The sequence below is a fragment of the Nerophis ophidion genome, linkage group LG08 (assembly GCF_033978795.1).
Source record: "Nerophis ophidion isolate RoL-2023_Sa linkage group LG08, RoL_Noph_v1.0, whole genome shotgun sequence".
Lineage (NCBI taxonomy): Eukaryota > Metazoa > Chordata > Actinopteri > Syngnathiformes > Syngnathidae > Nerophis > Nerophis ophidion.
In genome coordinates this window covers 12,710,829-12,729,428 of record NC_084618.1, presented here as the reverse complement: position 1 = coordinate 12,729,428, position 18,600 = coordinate 12,710,829, and the positions used below count along the sequence as shown (strand labels likewise).

Sequence of the window (18,600 nt, the reverse complement as noted above, 5' to 3'; positions counted from 1 at the left end):
ATTATTCTTCACTATAAAAAAAAAATACTTGAACATTGATTTAAATTGTCAGGAAAGAAGACGAAGGAATTTAAAAGGTAAAAAGGTATATGTGTTTAAAAATCCTAAAATCATTTTTAAGGTTGTATTTTTTCTCTAAAATTGTCTTTCTGAACGTTATAAGAAGCAAAGTTAAACATTTTTTATTAATTTATTTAAACAAGTGAAGACCAAGTCTTTAAAACATTTTCTTGGATTTTCAAATTCTATTTAAGTTTTGTCTCTCTTAGAATTAAAAATGTCGAGCAAAGCGAGACCAGCTTGCTAGTAAATAAATACAATTTAAAAAATAGAGGCAGCTCACTGGTAAGTGCTGCTATTTGAGCTATTTTTAAAAACAGGCCAGCGGGCGACTCATCTGGTCTTTACGGGCTACCTGGTGCCCGTGGGCACCACGTTGGTGACCCCTTCTGTAAAGAAATGCCATTCGCCTTCCAGCATCCGAGCATCAGTTGTCACGGCAACACTAACCCCCTCCTCCTTCCCTGCCTCCCTCTGGAGGCGGAAAAGGTGCTGCTGGAGATGCAGGATCCGAAATCAGGAGTGAAGTCACAGCCGCAGCGATTGGTCATCACCACCATACCGCACGCCATCATTGGTGAGCACACACACATACACACACACACACACACACACACACACACACACACACACACACACACACACACACACACACACACACACACACACACACACACACACACACACACACACACAGGTTATATTTGGAATGGGGACCAAGTTGTTGTTCGGTACTTGTGGGGACCACCCTTTCAAAAGGTTGTGGAGGCATAACATTTTTGGGGTAAAATAGCCAGTGCCCAGTTAGCTCATACACGTCTTTAAATTCCGGGATTAATAAAGTAATGTGCTGTTCATTCTTACTGGGGACTCCGGGGAAAAAGAGTTAATATGGTTCATGGGGACCAAATCTAAATAATTGTGCATAATTCAAACAAATTTGTATGTGAAAAGAAAAAGTTCACATTAAATTTGACATGATCCTCAGAATACAGCACTACAGCTGTCCTCTTATAGGAAGTTTCACCACTTAAATGTTAAAGCAAACCCTGCATCTTCTGTGACATTACTGAAAACTGTTAATTAGCAGTAATGAAGTTGTCTGCAACTCCAACTACCATAGATAGGAGAATAGAAATGTTTTAATGTGAATCATACTTTAAGGTAATAATGTTTTATAATCATGATGTATGAAAATGTCATCCTTAGGAACACTAAACTAGATTTTGTTTTTGGAAAAAATATTTTAGTTTTAACCAAGGATGGATACTGTCACAAGGTGTTGGGGACGAACCCCAAGATGCAGAGATGGCAGGCTTTATCCAGGAGAACATGATTTAATGTCCACAATAAAGATAAACAAAACAAACCAGGAATCAGAAAACAGAAAAACTGGAATTAGCTAACAGGATCTTGCTGACAGGAAAACACAAAGCTAACGATGTCCTCATACTGTCAGAGGTCCCCTAAAGGCGAGTGTGTAAACAGAGCGATGTCCCCACACTGTCAGAAGTCCTCTAAAGGCGAGTGTGTAAACAGAGCGATGTCCCCACACCGTCAGAAGTCCCTTAAAGGTGACTGTGTAAACAGAACTATGTCCCCACATCATCAGAAGTCCCTTAAAGGTGACTGTGTAAACAGAGCGATGTCCCCACATCATCAGAAGTCCCTTAAAGGTGACTGTGTAAACAGAGCGATGTCCCCACACCGTCAGAAGTCCCTTAAAGGTGACTGTGTAAACAGAGCAATGTCCCCACATCACCAGAAGTCCCTCAAAGGTGACTGTGTAAACAGAGCGATGTCCCCACACGGTCAGAAGTCCCTTAAAGGTGACTGTGTAAACAGAGTGATGTCCCCAGACCGTCAGAAGTCCCTTAAAGGTGACTGTGTAAACAGAGCTATGTCCCCACATATTCAGAAGTCCCTTAAAGGTGACTGTGTAAACAGAGCAATGTCCCCACACCGTCAGAGGTCACTTAAAGGTGACTGTGTAAACAGAGCGATGTCCCCACACCGTCAGAATTCCCTTAAAGGTGACCGAGTAAACAGAGCGATGTCCCCACATGATCAGAAGTCCCTTAAAGGTGACTGTGTAAACAGAGCGATGTCCCCATACAGTCAGAAGTCCTTTAAAGGTGACTGTTTAAACAGAGTGATGTCCCCATACCGTCAGAAGTCCCCTAAAGGTGACTGTGTAAACAGAGCAATGTCTCCATACCGTCATAAGTCCCTTAAAGGTGACTGTGTAAACAGAGCGATGTCCCCATACCGTCAGAAGTCCCTTAAAGGTGACTGTTTAAACAGAGCGATGTCCCCACACCGTCAGAAATCCCTTAACGGAGATTGTATAAACAAAGCGATCTCCCCACACCGTCAGAATTCCCTTAAAGGTGACTGTGTAAACAGAGCGATGTCCCCACACCGTTAGAAGTCCCTTAAAGGTGACTCTGTAAACAGAGCGATGTCCCCACACCGTCAGAAGTCACTTAAAGGTTACTGTGTAAACAGAGTGAGGTCCCCACACTGTCAGAAGTCCCTTAAAGGTGACTGTGTAAACAAAGCGATGTCCCCACACCGTCAGAAGTCCTTTAAAGGTGACTGTTTAAACAGAGCAATGTCCCCATACCGTCAGAAGTCCCCTAAAGGTGACTGTGTAAACAGAGCAATGTCTCCATACCGTCAAAAGTCCCTTAATGGTGACTGTGTAAACAGAGCGATGTCCCCATACCGTCAGATGTCCCTTAAAGGTGACTGTGTAAACAGAGCGATGTCTCCATTCCGTCAAAAGTCCCTCAGAGGTGACTGTGTAAACAGAGCGATGTACCCATACCGTCAGAAGTCCCTTAAAGGTGACTGTTTAAACAAAGCGATGTCCCCATTCCGTCAGAAGTCCCCTAAAGGTGACTGTGTAAACAAAGCAATGTCCCCATACCGCCAGAGGTCCCCTAAAGGTGACTGTGTAAACAGAGCGATGTCCCCATACCGTCAGAGGTCCCCTAAAGGTGAGTGTGTAAACAGAGCGATGTCCCCATACCGTAGGAGGTCCCCTAAAGGTGACCGTGTAAACAGAGCGATGTCGTCATACCGTCAGACATCCCCTAAATGTGACTGTGTAAACAAAGCAATGTCCCTATACCGTCAGAAGTCCCTCAATGGTGACTATGTTAACAGAGCGATGTCCCCACACCGTCAGAATTCCCTTAAAGGTGACTGTGTAAACAGAGCAATGTGTGACTGTGTAAACAGAGCAATGTCCCCACATAATCAGAAGTTCCTTAAAGGTGACTGTGTAAACCGAGCAATGTCCCCACACCGTCAGAAGTCCCTTAAAGGTGACTGTGTAAACAGAGCGATGTCCCCATACCGTCAGAAGTCCCTTAAAGGGACTGTTTAAACAGAGCGATGTCCCCATACCGTCAGAAGTCCCCTAAAGGCGAGTGTGTAAACAGAGCGATGTCCCCATACCGTCAGAAGTCCCTTAAAGGTGACTGTGTAAACAGAGCGATGTCCTCACACCGTCAGAAGTCCCTTAAAGGTGACTATGTAAACAGAGCGATGTCCCTATACCGTCAGAAGTCCCCTAAAGGCGAGTGTGTAAACAGAGCGATGTCCTCACACCGTCAGAAGTCCCTTAAAGGTGACTATGTAAACAGAGCGATGTCCCCATACCGTCAGAAGTCCCCTAAAGAGGACTGTATAAACAAAGCGATGTCCCCACACCGTTAGAAGTCCCTTAAAGGTGACTGTGTAAACAGAGCGATGTCCCCACACCGTCAGAAGTCCCTTAAAGGTGACTCTGTAAACAGAGTGATGTCCCCACACCGTCAGAAGTCCCTTAAAGGTGACTGTGTAAACAGAGTGATGTCGCCACACCGTCAGAAGTCCCTTAAAGGTGACTGTGTGAACAGAGCGATGTCCCCATACCGTCAAAAGTCCCTTAAAGGTGACTGTGTAAACAGAGCGATGTCCCCATACCGTCAGATGTCCCTTAAAGGTGACTGTTTAAACAGAGCGATGTCTCCATTCCGTCAGAAGTCCCTTAAAGGTGACTGTGTAAACAGAGCGATGTCCCCATACCGTCAGAAGTCCCTTAAAGGTGACTATGTAAACAGAGCGATGTCCCCATACCGTCAGAAGTCCCCTAAAGAGGACTGTATAAACAAAGCGATGTCCCCACACCGTTAGAAGTCCCTTAAAGGTGACTGTGTAAACAGAGCGATGTCCCCACACCGTCAGAAGTCCCTTAAAGGTGACTCTGTAAACAGAGTGATGTCCCCACACCGTCAGAAGTCCCTTAAAGGTGACTGTGTAAACAGAGTGATGTCGCCACACCGTCAGAAGTCCCTTAAAGGTGACTGTGTGAACAGAGCGATGTCCCCATACCGTCAGAAGTCCCTTAAAGGTGACTTTGTAAACAGAGCGATGTCCCCATACCGTCAGATGTCCCTTAAAGGTGACTGTTTAAACAGAGCGATGTCTCCATTCCGTCAGAAGTCCCTTAAAGGTGACTGTGTAAACAGAGCGATGTCCCCATACCGTCAGAAGTCCCTTAAAGGTGACTGTGTAAACAGAGCGATGTCCCCACACCGTCAGAGGTCCCTTAAAGGTGACTGTGTAAACAGAGCGATGTCCCCACACCGTCAGAAGTCCCTTAAAGGTGACTATGTAAACAGAGCGATGTCCCCACACCGTCAGAATTCCCTTAAAGGTGACTGAGTAAACAGAGCGATGTCCCCACATCATCAGAGGTCCCTTAAAGGTGACCGTGTAAACAGAGCGATGTCCCCACCCCGTCAGAAGTCCCTTAAAGGTGACCGTGTAAACAGAGCGATGTCCCCATACAGTCAGAAGTCCTTTAAAAGTGACTGTTTAAACAGAGTGATGTCCCTATACCGTCAGAAGTCCCTTAAAGGTGATTGTGTAAACAGAGCAATGTCTCCATACCGTCTAAAGTCCCTTAAAGGTGACTGTGTAAACAGAGCGATGTCCCCATACCGTCAGAAGTCCCTTAAAGGTGACTGTTTAAACAGAGCGATGTCCCCATTCCGTCAGAAGTCCCCTAAAGGGGAGTGTGTAAACAGAGCGATGTCCCCACACCGTCAGAAGTCCCCTAAAGGTGACTGTGTAAACAGAGCAATGTCCCCACACCGTCAGAAGTCCCTTAAAGGTGACTGTGTAAACAGAGCAACGTCTCCATACCGTCAGAAGTCCCTTAAAGGTGACTGTATAAACAGAGCCATGTCCCCACACCGTCAGAAGTCCCTTAAAGGTGACTATGTAAACAGAGCGATGTCCCCACACCGTCAGAATTCCCTTAAAGGTGACTGTGTAAACAGAGTGATGTCCCCACACTGTCAGAAGTCCCTAAAGGCGACTGTGTGAACAGAGCGATGTCCCCATACCGTCAGAGGTTCCCTAAAGGCGAGTGTGTAAACAGAGCGATGTCCCCACACCGTCATAAGTCCCTTAAAGGTGACTGTGTAAACAGAGCGATGACCCCACACCGTCAAATGTCCCTTAAAGGTGACTGTATGCACAGAGCGATGTCCCCACACCGTCAGAGGTCCCTTAAAAGTGACCGTGTAAACAGAGCGATGTCCCCATACCATCAGAAAACCCTTAAGGGTGACTGTGTAAACAAAGCAATGTCCCCATACCCGCAAAAGTCCCTCAAAGATGACTGTGTAAACAGAGCAATGTCTCCATACCGTCAGAAGTCCCTTAAAGGTGACTGTGTAAACAGATCGATGTCTGCATACTGTCAGAAGTCCTTTAAAGGTGACTGTTTAAACAGAGTGATGTCCCCATACCGTCAGAAGTCCCCTAAAGAGGACTGTGTAAACAGAGCGATGTCCCCATACCGTCAAAAGTCCCTTAAAGGTGAGTGTGTAAACAGAGCGATGTCCCCACATCATCAGAAGTCCTTTAAAGGTGACTATTTAAACAGAGTGATGTCCCCATACCGTCAGAAGTCCCCTAAAGGTGACTGTGTAAACAGATCGATGTCTCCATACCGTCAGAAGTCCCTTAAAGGTGACTGTGTAAACAGAGCGATGTCCCCACACCGTCAGAAGTCCTTTAAAGGTGACTGTGTAAACAGAGCGATGTCCCCACACTGTCAGAAGTCCCTTAAAGGTGACTGTGTAAACAGAGCGATGTCCCCATACCGTCAGAAGTCCCTTAAAGGTGACTGTGTAAACAGAGCGATGTCCCCACACTGTCAGAGGTCCCTTAAAGGTGACTGTGTAAACAGAGCAATGTCCCCACACCGTCAGAGGTCACTTAAAGATGACTGTGTAAACAGAGCGATGTCCCCACACCGTCAGAAATCCCTTAAAGGTGATTGTATAAACAAAGCGATGTCCCCACACCGTTAGAAATCCCTCAAAGGTGACTGTGTAAACAGAGTGATGTCCTCACACCGTTAGAAGTCCCTTAAAGGTGACTGTGTAAACAGAGCGATGTCCCCACATCATCAGAAGTCCCTTAAAGGTGACTGTGTAAACAGAGCGATGTCCCCACACCGTCAGAAGTCTCCTAAAGGTGACTGTGTAAACAGAGCAATGTCTCCATACCGTCAGAAGTCCCTTAAAGGTGACTGTGTAAACAGAGCGATGTCCCCATACCGTCAGAAGTCTTTTAAAGGTGACTGTTTAAACAGAGTGATGTCCCCATACCGTCAGAAGTCCCCTAAAGTTGACTTTGTAAACAGAGCGATGTCTCCATACCGTCAGAAGTCCCTTAAAGGTGACTGTGTAAACAGAGCGATGTCCCCACACTCGTCAGAGGTCCCTTAAAGGTGACTGTGTAAACAGAGCAATGTCCCCACACCGTCAGAGGTCACTTAAAGGTGACTGTGTAAACAGAGCGATGTCCCCACACCGTCAGAAATCCCTTAAAGGTGATTGTATAAACAAAGCGACGTCCCCACACCGTCAGAAGTCCCTTAAAGGTGACTGTGTAAACAGAGCAATGTCTCCATACTGTCAGAAGTCCCTTAAAGGTGACCGTGTAAACAGAGCGATGTCTCCATACCGTCAGAAGTCCCTTAAAAGTGTGTGTGTAAACAGAGCGATGTCCCCATACCGTCAGAAGTCCCTTAAAGGTGACTGTGTAAACAGAGCCATGTCCCCACACCGTCAGAATTCCCTTAAAGGTGATTGTGTAAACAGAGTGATGTCCCCACACCGTCAGAAGTCCCTTAAAGGTGACTGTGTAAACAGAGCAATGTCCCCACACCGTCAGAGGTCACTTAAAGGTGACTGTGTAAACAGAGCGATGTCCCCACACCGTCAGAAATCCCTTAAAGGTGATTGTATAAACAAAGCGATGTCCCCACACCGTCAGAAGTCCCTTAAAGGTGACTTTGTAAACAGAGCAATGTCTCTATACTGTCAGAAGTCCCTTAAAGGTGACCGTGTAAACAGAGCGATGTCCCCATACCGTCAGAAGTCCCTTAAAGGTGACTGTGTAAACAGAGTGATGTCCCCATACCGTCAGAAATCCCATAAAGGTGACTGTGTAAACAGAGCGGTGTCCCCACACCGTCAGAAGTCCCTTAAAGGTGACTGTGTGAACAAAGCGATGTCCCCACACCGTCAGAGGTCCCTTAAAGGTGACTGTATAAACAAAGCAATGTCCCCATAACTGTCAGAAATCCCTTAAAGGTGACTGTGTAAACAGAGCAATGTCCCCACACCGTCAGAAGTCCCTTAAAGGTGACTGTGTAAACAGAGCGATGTCCCCACACCGTCAGAAGTCCCTTAAAGGTGACTGTTTAAACAGAGCGATGTCCCCATATTGTCAGAAGTCCTTTAAAGGTGACTGTGTAAACAGAGCGATGTCCCCACACCGTCAGAAATCCCATAACGGTTATTGTATAAACAAAGCGATGTCCCCACACCGTCAGAATTCCCTTAAAGGTGACTGTGTAAACAGAGCGATGTCCCCACACCGTCAGAAGTCCCTTAAAGGTGACAATGTAAACAGCGAGATGTCCCCATTAAGTAAGCATTTCCAGAACACACACACACACACACACACACACACACACACACACACACACACACACACACACACACACACACACACACACACACACACACACACACACACACACACACACACACACACACACACACACGGCGATGAGGCCCTCAGTGTTGTTCAGCAACCGCTTGAGTGATTGTGCCTGTATGAACAATCAGTGGATGATTGCGGCCTCCCAACTCGAGAGCTGCGGAGTCCATCGCCATGGCAACCCCGTGGACCGGTTGAGTCAAAGTGAGGAATAAAAAGAAAAAAAAGTAGGAGGATGATAACGCGACAAGGAACCGAGGCCATGAGGAGACCGCGGGGGCCCCGCGCTCCTGCGACGTCACTCGCTCGACTTCCTTGCCTTTGTTTTTCTTAGCGCCGCATCAGCTGGAGCGGACCACAGGCTATCGATAGCCAGCCGGGGGTCTGGCATTTAGACCGGAGAGATATATATAGTACTAGTCTACACTAGTCCAAGTACTATTTATGTGTCGTGCAACTGTCAAAAGGAAAATGGTTTTATCAAGGGTTTTATTAGGGGTGCCGATATCGATCCGATACGATATCAGCACGGATACTTGCTGCATTTTGTAGTAGTGTGTAACGTAGGGTTGTACGGTATACCGGCACTAGTATGTACCGTGGTACTAATGAATCAAAAACGGTATTTGTCGTCACGTGATAACATTGCTGGTTTTACAAACAGAGGAGCATGTTAGGCAGCGCACAGACACAGTACGTACAAGCAGACAGTGTGCAGACAGAAAAGGGAGAATAGAGGGATTTTGGTCTAAAAACTGACGATAACGGCGACGATAAAACACTGAAACGCCCTCAGGAAGCGGTGAAGCAAAGTGAATATTTATATAGCGCTTTTCTCTAGTAACTCAAAGCGCTTTTACATAGTGACACCCAATATCCAAGTTGCGTTTAAACCAGTGTGGGTGGCACTGGGAGCCTAAGGACACAATGGCAGTGACTAGGATGGCGGAAGCAGGGATCGAACATGGAACCCTCTAGTTGCTGGCACGGCCGCTCTACCAATCGAACTATACTGCTTTATCGGTAGCAGCTAACATCCATCCGCAGTTGGCGGTGTTTTAGCGACTTCAAACCACTAATCCTCGTCTCCATGGCGATACATAAAGTAGGTTTTTTACAAGTAGTATTATCACTGGAGGACGAGGAATATCTAAACATGCTTCACTGAACACCGTAGGAGGATACAATAGCTCAACCGGCGTCACAATGTAAACAAAAGCCATGGGTGGATCTACAACAGGGGTGTCAAACTCAAATACAGAGTGGGCCAAAATTTAAAACCGAACAAAGCCCCGGGACGAGGTTGAACAAATTAACATTTTAATAGGGACCCAAACAAGTTTTGCATTAAATATTGAACAAGCAAGGCTTATATAACTTTATAGTGACATGCAAAATCGAGTTTCAAATAGTAATAATAATTAAAAAATATCTATAGCATATCAAATAAAATTTAAATAAAAATTGAATGCCTCTTTTCGGCGGTGGGGTTGAGGTGAACTGGGTTTGGTGATAACGGGGGGTGTAGAGTTAGTGCTGCTAGGCATTCTGGGTATTTGTTCTGTTGTGTTTATGTTGTGTTACGGTGTGGATGTTCTCCCGAAATGTGTCATTCTTGTTTGGTGTGGGTTCACAGTGTGGCGCATGTTTGTAACAGTGTTAAAGTTATTTATACGGCCACCCTCAGTGTGACCTGTATGGCTGTTGACCAAGTATACCTTGCGTTCACTTGTGTGTGTGTATAAGCCGCATATATTATGTGACTGGGCCGACACGCTGTTTGTATAGAGGAAAAGCGGACGTGGAGACAGGTTGTAGAGAACGCCAAAGGCAGTGCCTTTAAAGCCCACCCCAAATATTGTTGTCCAGGATGAAATTCGGGAGGGTCACTAAACTTCAGGAGTCGAGAGGGTTGGCAAGTAAGAGTGTTAGCGGTGAATGCGGTGTTAATTTGATATTGCCTCAAGGGCCAAGTGAAATTACACAGCGGGCCAGAGTTTGACACCCATGATCTACAGGGTCCGTCGAAATCAGACAGTCTGATACCCCATACTCTCTGAGCACTCTCCACAGGACTTCCCGAGGGACACGGTCTAATGGCTTCTGCAAGTCTAAAAGATTACAGTTGGTGCAAAATGCGGCTGCTAGACTTTTGACAAGAACAAGAAAGTTTGATCACATTATGCCTGTACTGTCTCACCAGCACTGGCTTCCTGTGCACTTAAGATGTGACTTTAAGGTTTTACTACTTACGTATAAAATACTACACGGTCTAACTCCAGCCTATCTTGCCGATTGTATTGTACCATATGTCCCGGCAAGAAATCTGCGTTCAAAAGACTCCGGCTTATTAGGGATTCCTAGAGCCCCAAAAAAGTCTGCGGGCTATAGAGCGTTTTCCGTTCGGGCTCCAGTACTCTGGAATGCCCTCCCGGTAACAGTTCGAGATGCTACCTTAGTAGAAGCATTTAAGTCTCACCTTAAAACTCATCTTTATACTCTAGCCTTTAAATAGACCTCCTTTTTAGACCAGTTGATCTGCCGCTTCTTTTCTTTTTTCTTGTGGAGGGGGGTCCGGTCCGATGACCATGGATGAAGTACTGGCTGTCCAGAGTCGAGACCCAGGATGGACCGCTCGTCGGGACCCAGGATGGACCGCTCGCCTGTCAATCGGTTGGGGACATCTCTACGCTGCTGATCCGCCTCCGCTTGGGATGGTTTCCTGTGGACGGGACTCTCGCTGCTGTCTTGGATCCGCTTTGAACTGAACTCTCGCGGCTGTGTTGGAGCCACTATGGATTGAACTTTCACAGTATCATGTTAGACCTGCTCAGAGGGGGGGGGGGGGGGTTGCCCACATCTGAGGTCCTCTCCAAGGTTTCTCATAGTTAGCATTGTCACTGGCGTCCCACTGGATGTGAATTCTCCCTGCCCACTGGGTGTGAGTTTTCCTTGCCCTTTTGTGGGTTCTTCCGAGGATGTTGTAGTCGTAATGATTTGTGCAGTCCTTTGAGACATTTGTGATTTGGGGCTATATAAATAAACATTGATTGATTGATTGATTGAAGTCCACAAAGCACATGTAGACTGGTTGGGCAAACTCCCATGCACCCTCAAAGACCCTGCCGAGAGTATAGAGCTGGTCCACAGTTCCACGACCAGGAGGAAAACCACACTGTTCTTCCTGAATCCGAGGTTCGACTATCCAGTGTAGCCTCCTCTCCAGTACACCTGAATAGACCTTACCGGGAAGGCTGAGGATTGTGATCCCACGATAGTTGGAACACACCCTCCGGTTCCCCTTCTTAAAAAGAGGAACCACCAGCCCGGTCTGCCAATCCAGAGGCACCGACCCCGATGTCCACGAGATGCTGCAGAGTCTTGTCAACCAGGACAGCTCCACAGTATCCCGAGCCTTAAGGAACTCCGGGCGGGTCTCAACCACCCTCAGGGTCTTGACACCGAGGAGCTTTTTAACTACCTCAGCAGCCTCAGCCTCAGAAATAGGAGAGTCCACCACAGATTCCCTAGGCATGGCTTCCTCATGGGAAAGCGTGTTGGTAAGATTGAGGAGGTCTTCCAAGTATTCCCTCCACCGATCCACAACACCCGCAGTGGAGGTCAGCAGAACATTATCCACACCATACAGCCCGTCTCCTATCTGTTTTGTCTATTTTGAAAAGTTATTGGCAGATAATTTTGCTTGGTTCTATTTTTTTCCTTGTTTTGGAACACATTTTGTACGTTTTTTCCGGCAACTTCCGAACTCCTATTTCCCTTTTGGGCATAAACCTATATTTTATTTCGAGTAAACCTAATGTTACCTCTTTTGTCCTTCGTCCTCCTCAGGTGAAGACATCGTCGCTTGGCTGGCCGACAGATTCCAGGTCGACGCCCGAGGTGAGTTGAAAGGCAAAAACGTTGGGTGTAGACAAAAAAAAAAAAAAGAACAAAGAGTTGAAATAGCGCCCCCTTGTTGTTGTGGTCAGAGGCCAGGAGTCTGGGCTCCATGCTGGTGTCGCTGGGCTACATCTACCCTCTGCAGGACCACAAACGCCTGGTCCTCAGGCCCGACGCCTCGCTCTACCGCTTCCAGGTGAACGCAACGTGGACGCTCAGGCGGACGCTTTTTGGGGGTTTTTAATTCCCGGGGTGTTGTTCGCAGACGCCGTACTTCTGGCCCGCTCAGCAGTGGCCTGTGGAGGACACGGACTATGGTGAGTGTGGCGCTCACGTTGAGCCTCTAATGTGTCAAAGATCTGGCCCGTGAAAGCCTGGAAATTACGTACAATGCTATTTTATTTGGTACATGGTGTGGTGATAAGTGTGACCAGTAGATGGCAGTCACACATAAGAGATACGTGTAGACTGCAATATGATGGCAGTCACACATAAGAGATACGTGTAGACTGCAATATGATGGCACTCCCACATAGCATATATGTGTAGACTGCAATATGATGGCAGTCACACATAGGAGATATGTGTAGACAGCAATATGATGGCAGTCCCACATAAGAGATATGTGTAGACTGCAATATGATGGCAGTCCCTCATAGGAGATACGTGTAGACTGCAATATGATGGTAGACACAAATATGAGATACATGTAGACTGCAATATCATAGCAGTCACATATAGGACATACATGTAGACTGCAATATGATGGCAGACACACATAAGAGATATGTGTAGACTGCAATATGATGGCAGTCCCTCATAGGAGATACGTGTAGACTGCAATATGATGGCAGTCACACATAGGAGATACGTGTAGGCTGCAATATGATGGCAGTCACACATAGGAGATACGTGTCGACTGCAATATGATGGCAGTCACACATAGGAGTTATGTTTAGACTACAATATGTTGGCAGTCACACATGAGAGATGCGTGTAGACTACAATATGATAGCAGACACACATAAGAGATACGTGTAGACTGCAATATGATGGCAGTCACACATAAGAGATACATGTAGGCTGCAATATGATGGCAGTCACACATAAGAGATGCATGTAGACTGCAATATGATGGCAGTCACACATAGGACATATGTGTAGACTGCAATATGATGGCAGCCACACATGGGAGATACGTGTCGACTGCAATATGAGTGCAGTCACACATAGGAGATACGTGTCGACTGCAATATGAGTGCAGTCACACATAGGAGATACCTGTAGACTGCAATATGATGGCAGTCACACATAGGAGTTATGTTTAGACTGCAATATGATGGCAGTCACACATAGGAGTTATGTTTAGACTGCAATATGATGGCAGTCACACATAGGAGTTATGTTTAGACTGCAATATGATGGCAGTCACACATAGGAGATATGTGTGGACTGCAATATGATGGCAGTCACACATAGGAGATACGTGTAGACTGCAATATGATGGCAGTCACACATAGGAGATACGTGTAGACTGCATTATGATGGCAGTCACACATAGGAGATACGTGTCGACTGCAATATGAGTGCAGTCACACATAGGAGATACGTGTAGACTGCAATATGATGGCAGTCACACATAGGAGATACGTGTAGACTGCAATATGATGGCAGTCACACATAAGAGATACATGTAGACTGCAATATGATGGCAGTCACACATAAGAGATACATGTAGACTGCAATATGATGGCAGTCACACATAGGAGATACCTGTAGACTGCAATATGATGGCAGTCACACATAGGAGATACGTGTAGACCGCAATATGATGGCAGTCACACATAGGAGATCCGTGTAGACTGCAATATGATGGCAGTCACACATAGGAGATACCTGTAGACTGCAATATGATGGCAATCACACATAGGAGATACGTATAGACTGCAATATGATGGCAGTCACACATAGGAGATACGTGTCGACTGCAATATGAGTGCAGTCACACATAGGAGATACCTGTAGACTGCAATATGATGGCAGTCACACATAGGAGTTATGTTTAGACTGCAATATGATGGCAGTCACACATAGGAGTTATGTTTAGACTGCAATATGATGGCAGTCACACATAGGAGTTATGTTTAGACTGCAATATGATGGCAGTCACACATAAGAGATACGTGTAGACTGCAATATGATGGCAGTCACACATAAGAGATATGTGTAAACTGCAATTTGATGGCAGTCACACATAAGAAATACATGTAGACTGCAATATGATGGCAGTCACCCTAACTGTACTACTAAACGAGTACATATTTTCTATTGTTTCATTGAAAATAAAACAGCAAAGTCCATTTGGCTGTCATCTGTTTTAATTATGAGACACAATTGTGTCAAATTCATGATTTTTTTTTTCATGCTTGAAATAAGAAACGATTACTTTGAAAAAGCAATTGTGTACTCGTGAGTGTTGATGACACAGCTTCGCAACAGTCGATATTCTCCTTTTAAGCATGTTTTACTCAATACAGGTCTTCAAATCTCAGCAACAAGCGGTGATATCTTACTGAGATCATTTAGGACCAAAACAAGTAAAACACTAACATAAAATATGCTTAGTGAGAAGAATTATCTTATCAAACAGACAATAAGCAATCACCCTTTTTTGAGATATTTCATCTTACTTAGATTTCAGTTTTTGCAGTGTGGCCCTTGTTGGAAAAAGTTTGGACACCCCTTCAATTTTTACTCCCTGTGTGACCGCAGCCATCTACCTGGCCAAGAGGAACATACGCAAGAAGGGCATCCTGGAGATGCACGAGCAGGTCAGAACCCAGCCCAGGGACCACCCGGTCTTCCTTTTAGTCCCCTCATGTTGCGTGTCTTCAGGAGCAGTACAACCGACTTCACAAGTGGATGAACCACAAGTGGGACTTCATCGTGATGCAGGCCAAGGAACAATACAGGTGAGTGCTTGGAACTACAGCGGGACCTCCATTTATGAACATGATCCGGGAAAAGTTTTTTGTATAGCTCTGTAAGAAACAATGTAAATATGAAAAATGGGTTCCAATCTGGACAAAAGTCCATATTTTAGTGAAGGTTTGTACACTTTGAACTAGTGTTGTGTCGATGCCAAATATGTATTTTATTACTTTGATGGCAGTCACACATAGGATATATGTGTAGACTGCCGTATGATGGCAGTCACACATTAGAGAGACCGTATTTCCTTGAATTACAGCCGGGGCGCTAATTAATTTAAAACCTCTTCTCACTCCTGCGCTTACCAAAGGCACGCGGTAAAAGTAAGCGTGCGCTAATTATTTGAAAACCTCTTGTCACTTTGGCACTTACCAAAGGCATGCAGTAAAAATTTGAGTGTGATGTAAGGATACCATCATGAAAAAGACATTTAATAAAGAAATGTTATTATGGTCTTACCTTTACTTATAAATGAAGTCCACACCAGCTCCTTCTGATTAAAAGCATCGATAACTTGTTTATAGAAGTCTTCCTTATCTTTCTTCAGTTTGAAAAGTCTCTCTGTCTAGATGGAGATCTTCCTTTATTAGTGAAGTGAAGTGAATTATATTTATATAGCGCTTTTTCTCTAGTGACTCAAAGCGCTTTACATAGTGAAACCCAATACCTAAATTACATTCAAACCAGTGTGGGTGGCACTGGGAGCAGGTGGGTAAAGTGTCTTGCCCAAGGACGCAACGGCAGTGACTAGGATGGTGGAAGCGGGAATTGAACCTGCAACCCTCAAGTTGCTGGCACGGCCACTCTACCAACCGAGCTAAACCTCCTGCTTCGATTGAAAGTCCATTTTAGAAAATTGCAATCAGTTAGTCCGGTTCCTCAAGTGCGGGGCGACGACAGAATTACCCTCGGACAACTCCCCCTCCCGTTCTGCTCCGTGGGTGATCTCTTTATCCCACCGCTGCCACCAGGAAGTGGTATTGAAAACATAGTACACTGGGTATTTAGGACTGGAACATGCTTTATTTCAGCCCGGTTGTTTACATAGCCAGCATAGGAGTGTTACATCCTAAAAGGTCCCCCCGCGTCATATCCGTCCCAGCACATATCACGTCACTCATTGTCACTTCTTCTGCAGCCGAGTAGTCGCAAGAAGGATCACTAGCGCCCTCTACCACCAGGAGGTGGGAGTCATTTAATGACTCATATTTGACACACGCAGCTATGGTATTGTAACAGTCTTAAGCCGTCGTCTTACGGGTTCCCAGGACCACCAAGGAAGGACATGGCTTGAGAAGTTTTACATTGTTTATTTTTCAATAAAACCTCAGTCCAGGCCACTCTTCCGCTCCTCCTCTCTGCTCACTTTCCGTCGCCGCCGCCATCTCTCCAGCGTGCCCTGCCTGTCCGTCGGACCGCCGGCTCCACCTCTCCACAGGTATATTAACAAAACATAGCTGCTTACTGTTGTTTTTAGCATTGCTTGGACCTTAAATCCTACTGAATAGCTCTTAATCTTCTTCCCTTTATGCAATTTTAAATTACCGGTGTTGAAATAAGCCTCCTCCATTTTGAAAATGATGACGTCACGAGTTTGACCCGGCGGTAATACTAAGCATGCGCTAATTATTTGGCGAAGCGAGTTTGACCCGGCAGTAATTCAAGCCAGGTGCATACTATATGCCAGGTGGCATTTCAAGGAAATACGGTACATGTAGACTGCAATATGATGGCAGTCACACATAGGAGATACATGTAGACTGCATATGATGCAAGTCACACATAAGATATCTGTGTTCCCCCCCCATCTGAAAGTTTGTAAATGGGGAAAGTTCTCAATTAGAGGGGTTCATACATCAGGGTTCCATTGTACTACAAAAATGGTAGTTAAAGTCCTTTAATTACTTTGGTTAGTAAAAGCAATGTTGAAGGTGGAACAAAGGAAGGGAGGACCTCACTGTGGTTTTTGTGCGACTTTAGGGCCGCAAAGGAGAGGAAGAAACCGGACCGTGTGGTGTTTGACTGCCAGGAGAGAGCCTACTGGGTGGTTCACAGACCTCCGGTGAGAGAAACACTGTCAGGTTCAAACACTCATGACATCTATTAAACAAGACAAAAGGCAAAGAATCAAACAGAGACAGAATTAAATTTGGATTCAGATCTGAGGAGAAACATGGCCACTGTACTCTCTGTATAGTCCTGCACCACGCTCTGCCCCAAGATTGTACTCCTTCCCACAGCTGCTTCCTGAGGTAACAGGGTCGTAAACAGCGTTGCTTTCGGTTACCGAACAGTTCGAAGAGAGTTCGTCAAATAGTTCAAAAAGAGTCCCGTAAAATAGTTCAAAGAGAGTCCCATAAAATTGTTCAAAAAGAGTTCCATAAAATAGTTCAAAAAGAGTTCCATAAAATAGTTCAAAGAGAGTCCCAAAAAATAGTTCAAAAAGAGTTCCATAAAATAGTTCAAAGAGAGTCCCATAAAATAGTTTAAGAGAGTCCCATAAAATAGTTTAAGAGAGTCCCATAAAATAGTTCAAAGAGAGTTCCATAAAATAGTTCAAAAAGAGTTTATAAAATACTTCAAAAAGAGTTCTTCTGGAAGTTGGGCAGATCCTGCCATCCGTCCGGTTTGTAGCCCCAGTGGAGTTTTACGAGCATTCTCCTTGGTAGATTTCAACCTTTTATCTTCTTGTCAGGAACACAATGTAATACAAAGTTTTTTGTGATAATTTAGAAACAATTATTCTAACAAGCACACACACACACACACACACACACACACACACACACACACACACACACACACACACACACACACACACACACACACACACACACACACACACACACACACACACACACACACACACACACACACACACACTTTCATGTAGTTCCAAACCTTCTTGAGACCTCTATATGACCGCCCTTTCTTCATACTTGCAAACCTTAAAACCTCCGAATTTGGGAGATTGGGAGGAAGGGGGTGGGGGTTTGAGGTGGGCGGGTGGGGCAGTGGGGCCGGGTTAAGGTGGGAGTATATCTATAGCTAGAATTCACTGAAATTCAAGTATTTCTTATATATATAGTACAGTACACAGTAATGAAAACACAGTTGTTTTACTAACTGTACTGTACTTCCTGCTTACTTAAAAAAATATATAACACTAACATTTCACTATTTGAGTAGGCTTTGTTCCGCCATTTGAGTATTACCGAGCAATCTCTGAATCCGGGAACGTGTCCTTCATGGATTCGTTGAAAGCATCGGCAAATGAGAACGGAATGTTGCTTGCAGCTATCAGCCGAGTTATCTTTGTCTCGGTATATGTTAAACCCTCGGGTCTCCATTTAGCAAGGTGGCACATAATACTGGACTGTGACCGGTCACTTTCAGAAAACAAACAAACTTGTGAGCGTGTTTAGTTTTTACAATTTTTACTAATTGGTTGTTATCTAGTTGGCACTTTGTCTGAATTATTATTATTATTATTATTATAATTGGCTTTTATCCAGATTGCACTTTGTCTGAGTTATTATTATTATTATTAGTATTATTAGTATTATTATT

The 18,600-nt window shown here is 45.1% G+C and overlaps 1 protein-coding gene across 3 annotated transcripts in view; it reads left to right on the top strand.

The window, feature by feature from the left end:
- The window catches only part of LOC133557320 (regulator of G-protein signaling 9-like), an 80,406-nt gene that overhangs the window by 8,743 nt on the left and 53,063 nt on the right, over nt 1-18,600 (top strand). For 2 of the 3 annotated variants that reach the window (XM_061907696.1, XM_061907694.1), the window contains exons 2-8: nt 541-637; nt 11,989-12,039; nt 12,129-12,235; nt 12,305-12,356; nt 14,812-14,870; nt 14,935-15,011; nt 17,011-17,092. In XM_061907696.1, coding sequence (XP_061763680.1) covers nt 541-637; nt 11,989-12,039; nt 12,129-12,235; nt 12,305-12,356; nt 14,812-14,870; nt 14,935-15,011; nt 17,011-17,092 — 525 coding nt within the window. The remainder of the gene's footprint in view (nt 1-540; nt 638-11,988; nt 12,040-12,128; nt 12,236-12,304; nt 12,357-14,811; nt 14,871-14,934; nt 15,012-17,010; nt 17,093-18,600) is intronic. The other variant, XM_061907695.1, reaches the window with a different exon arrangement.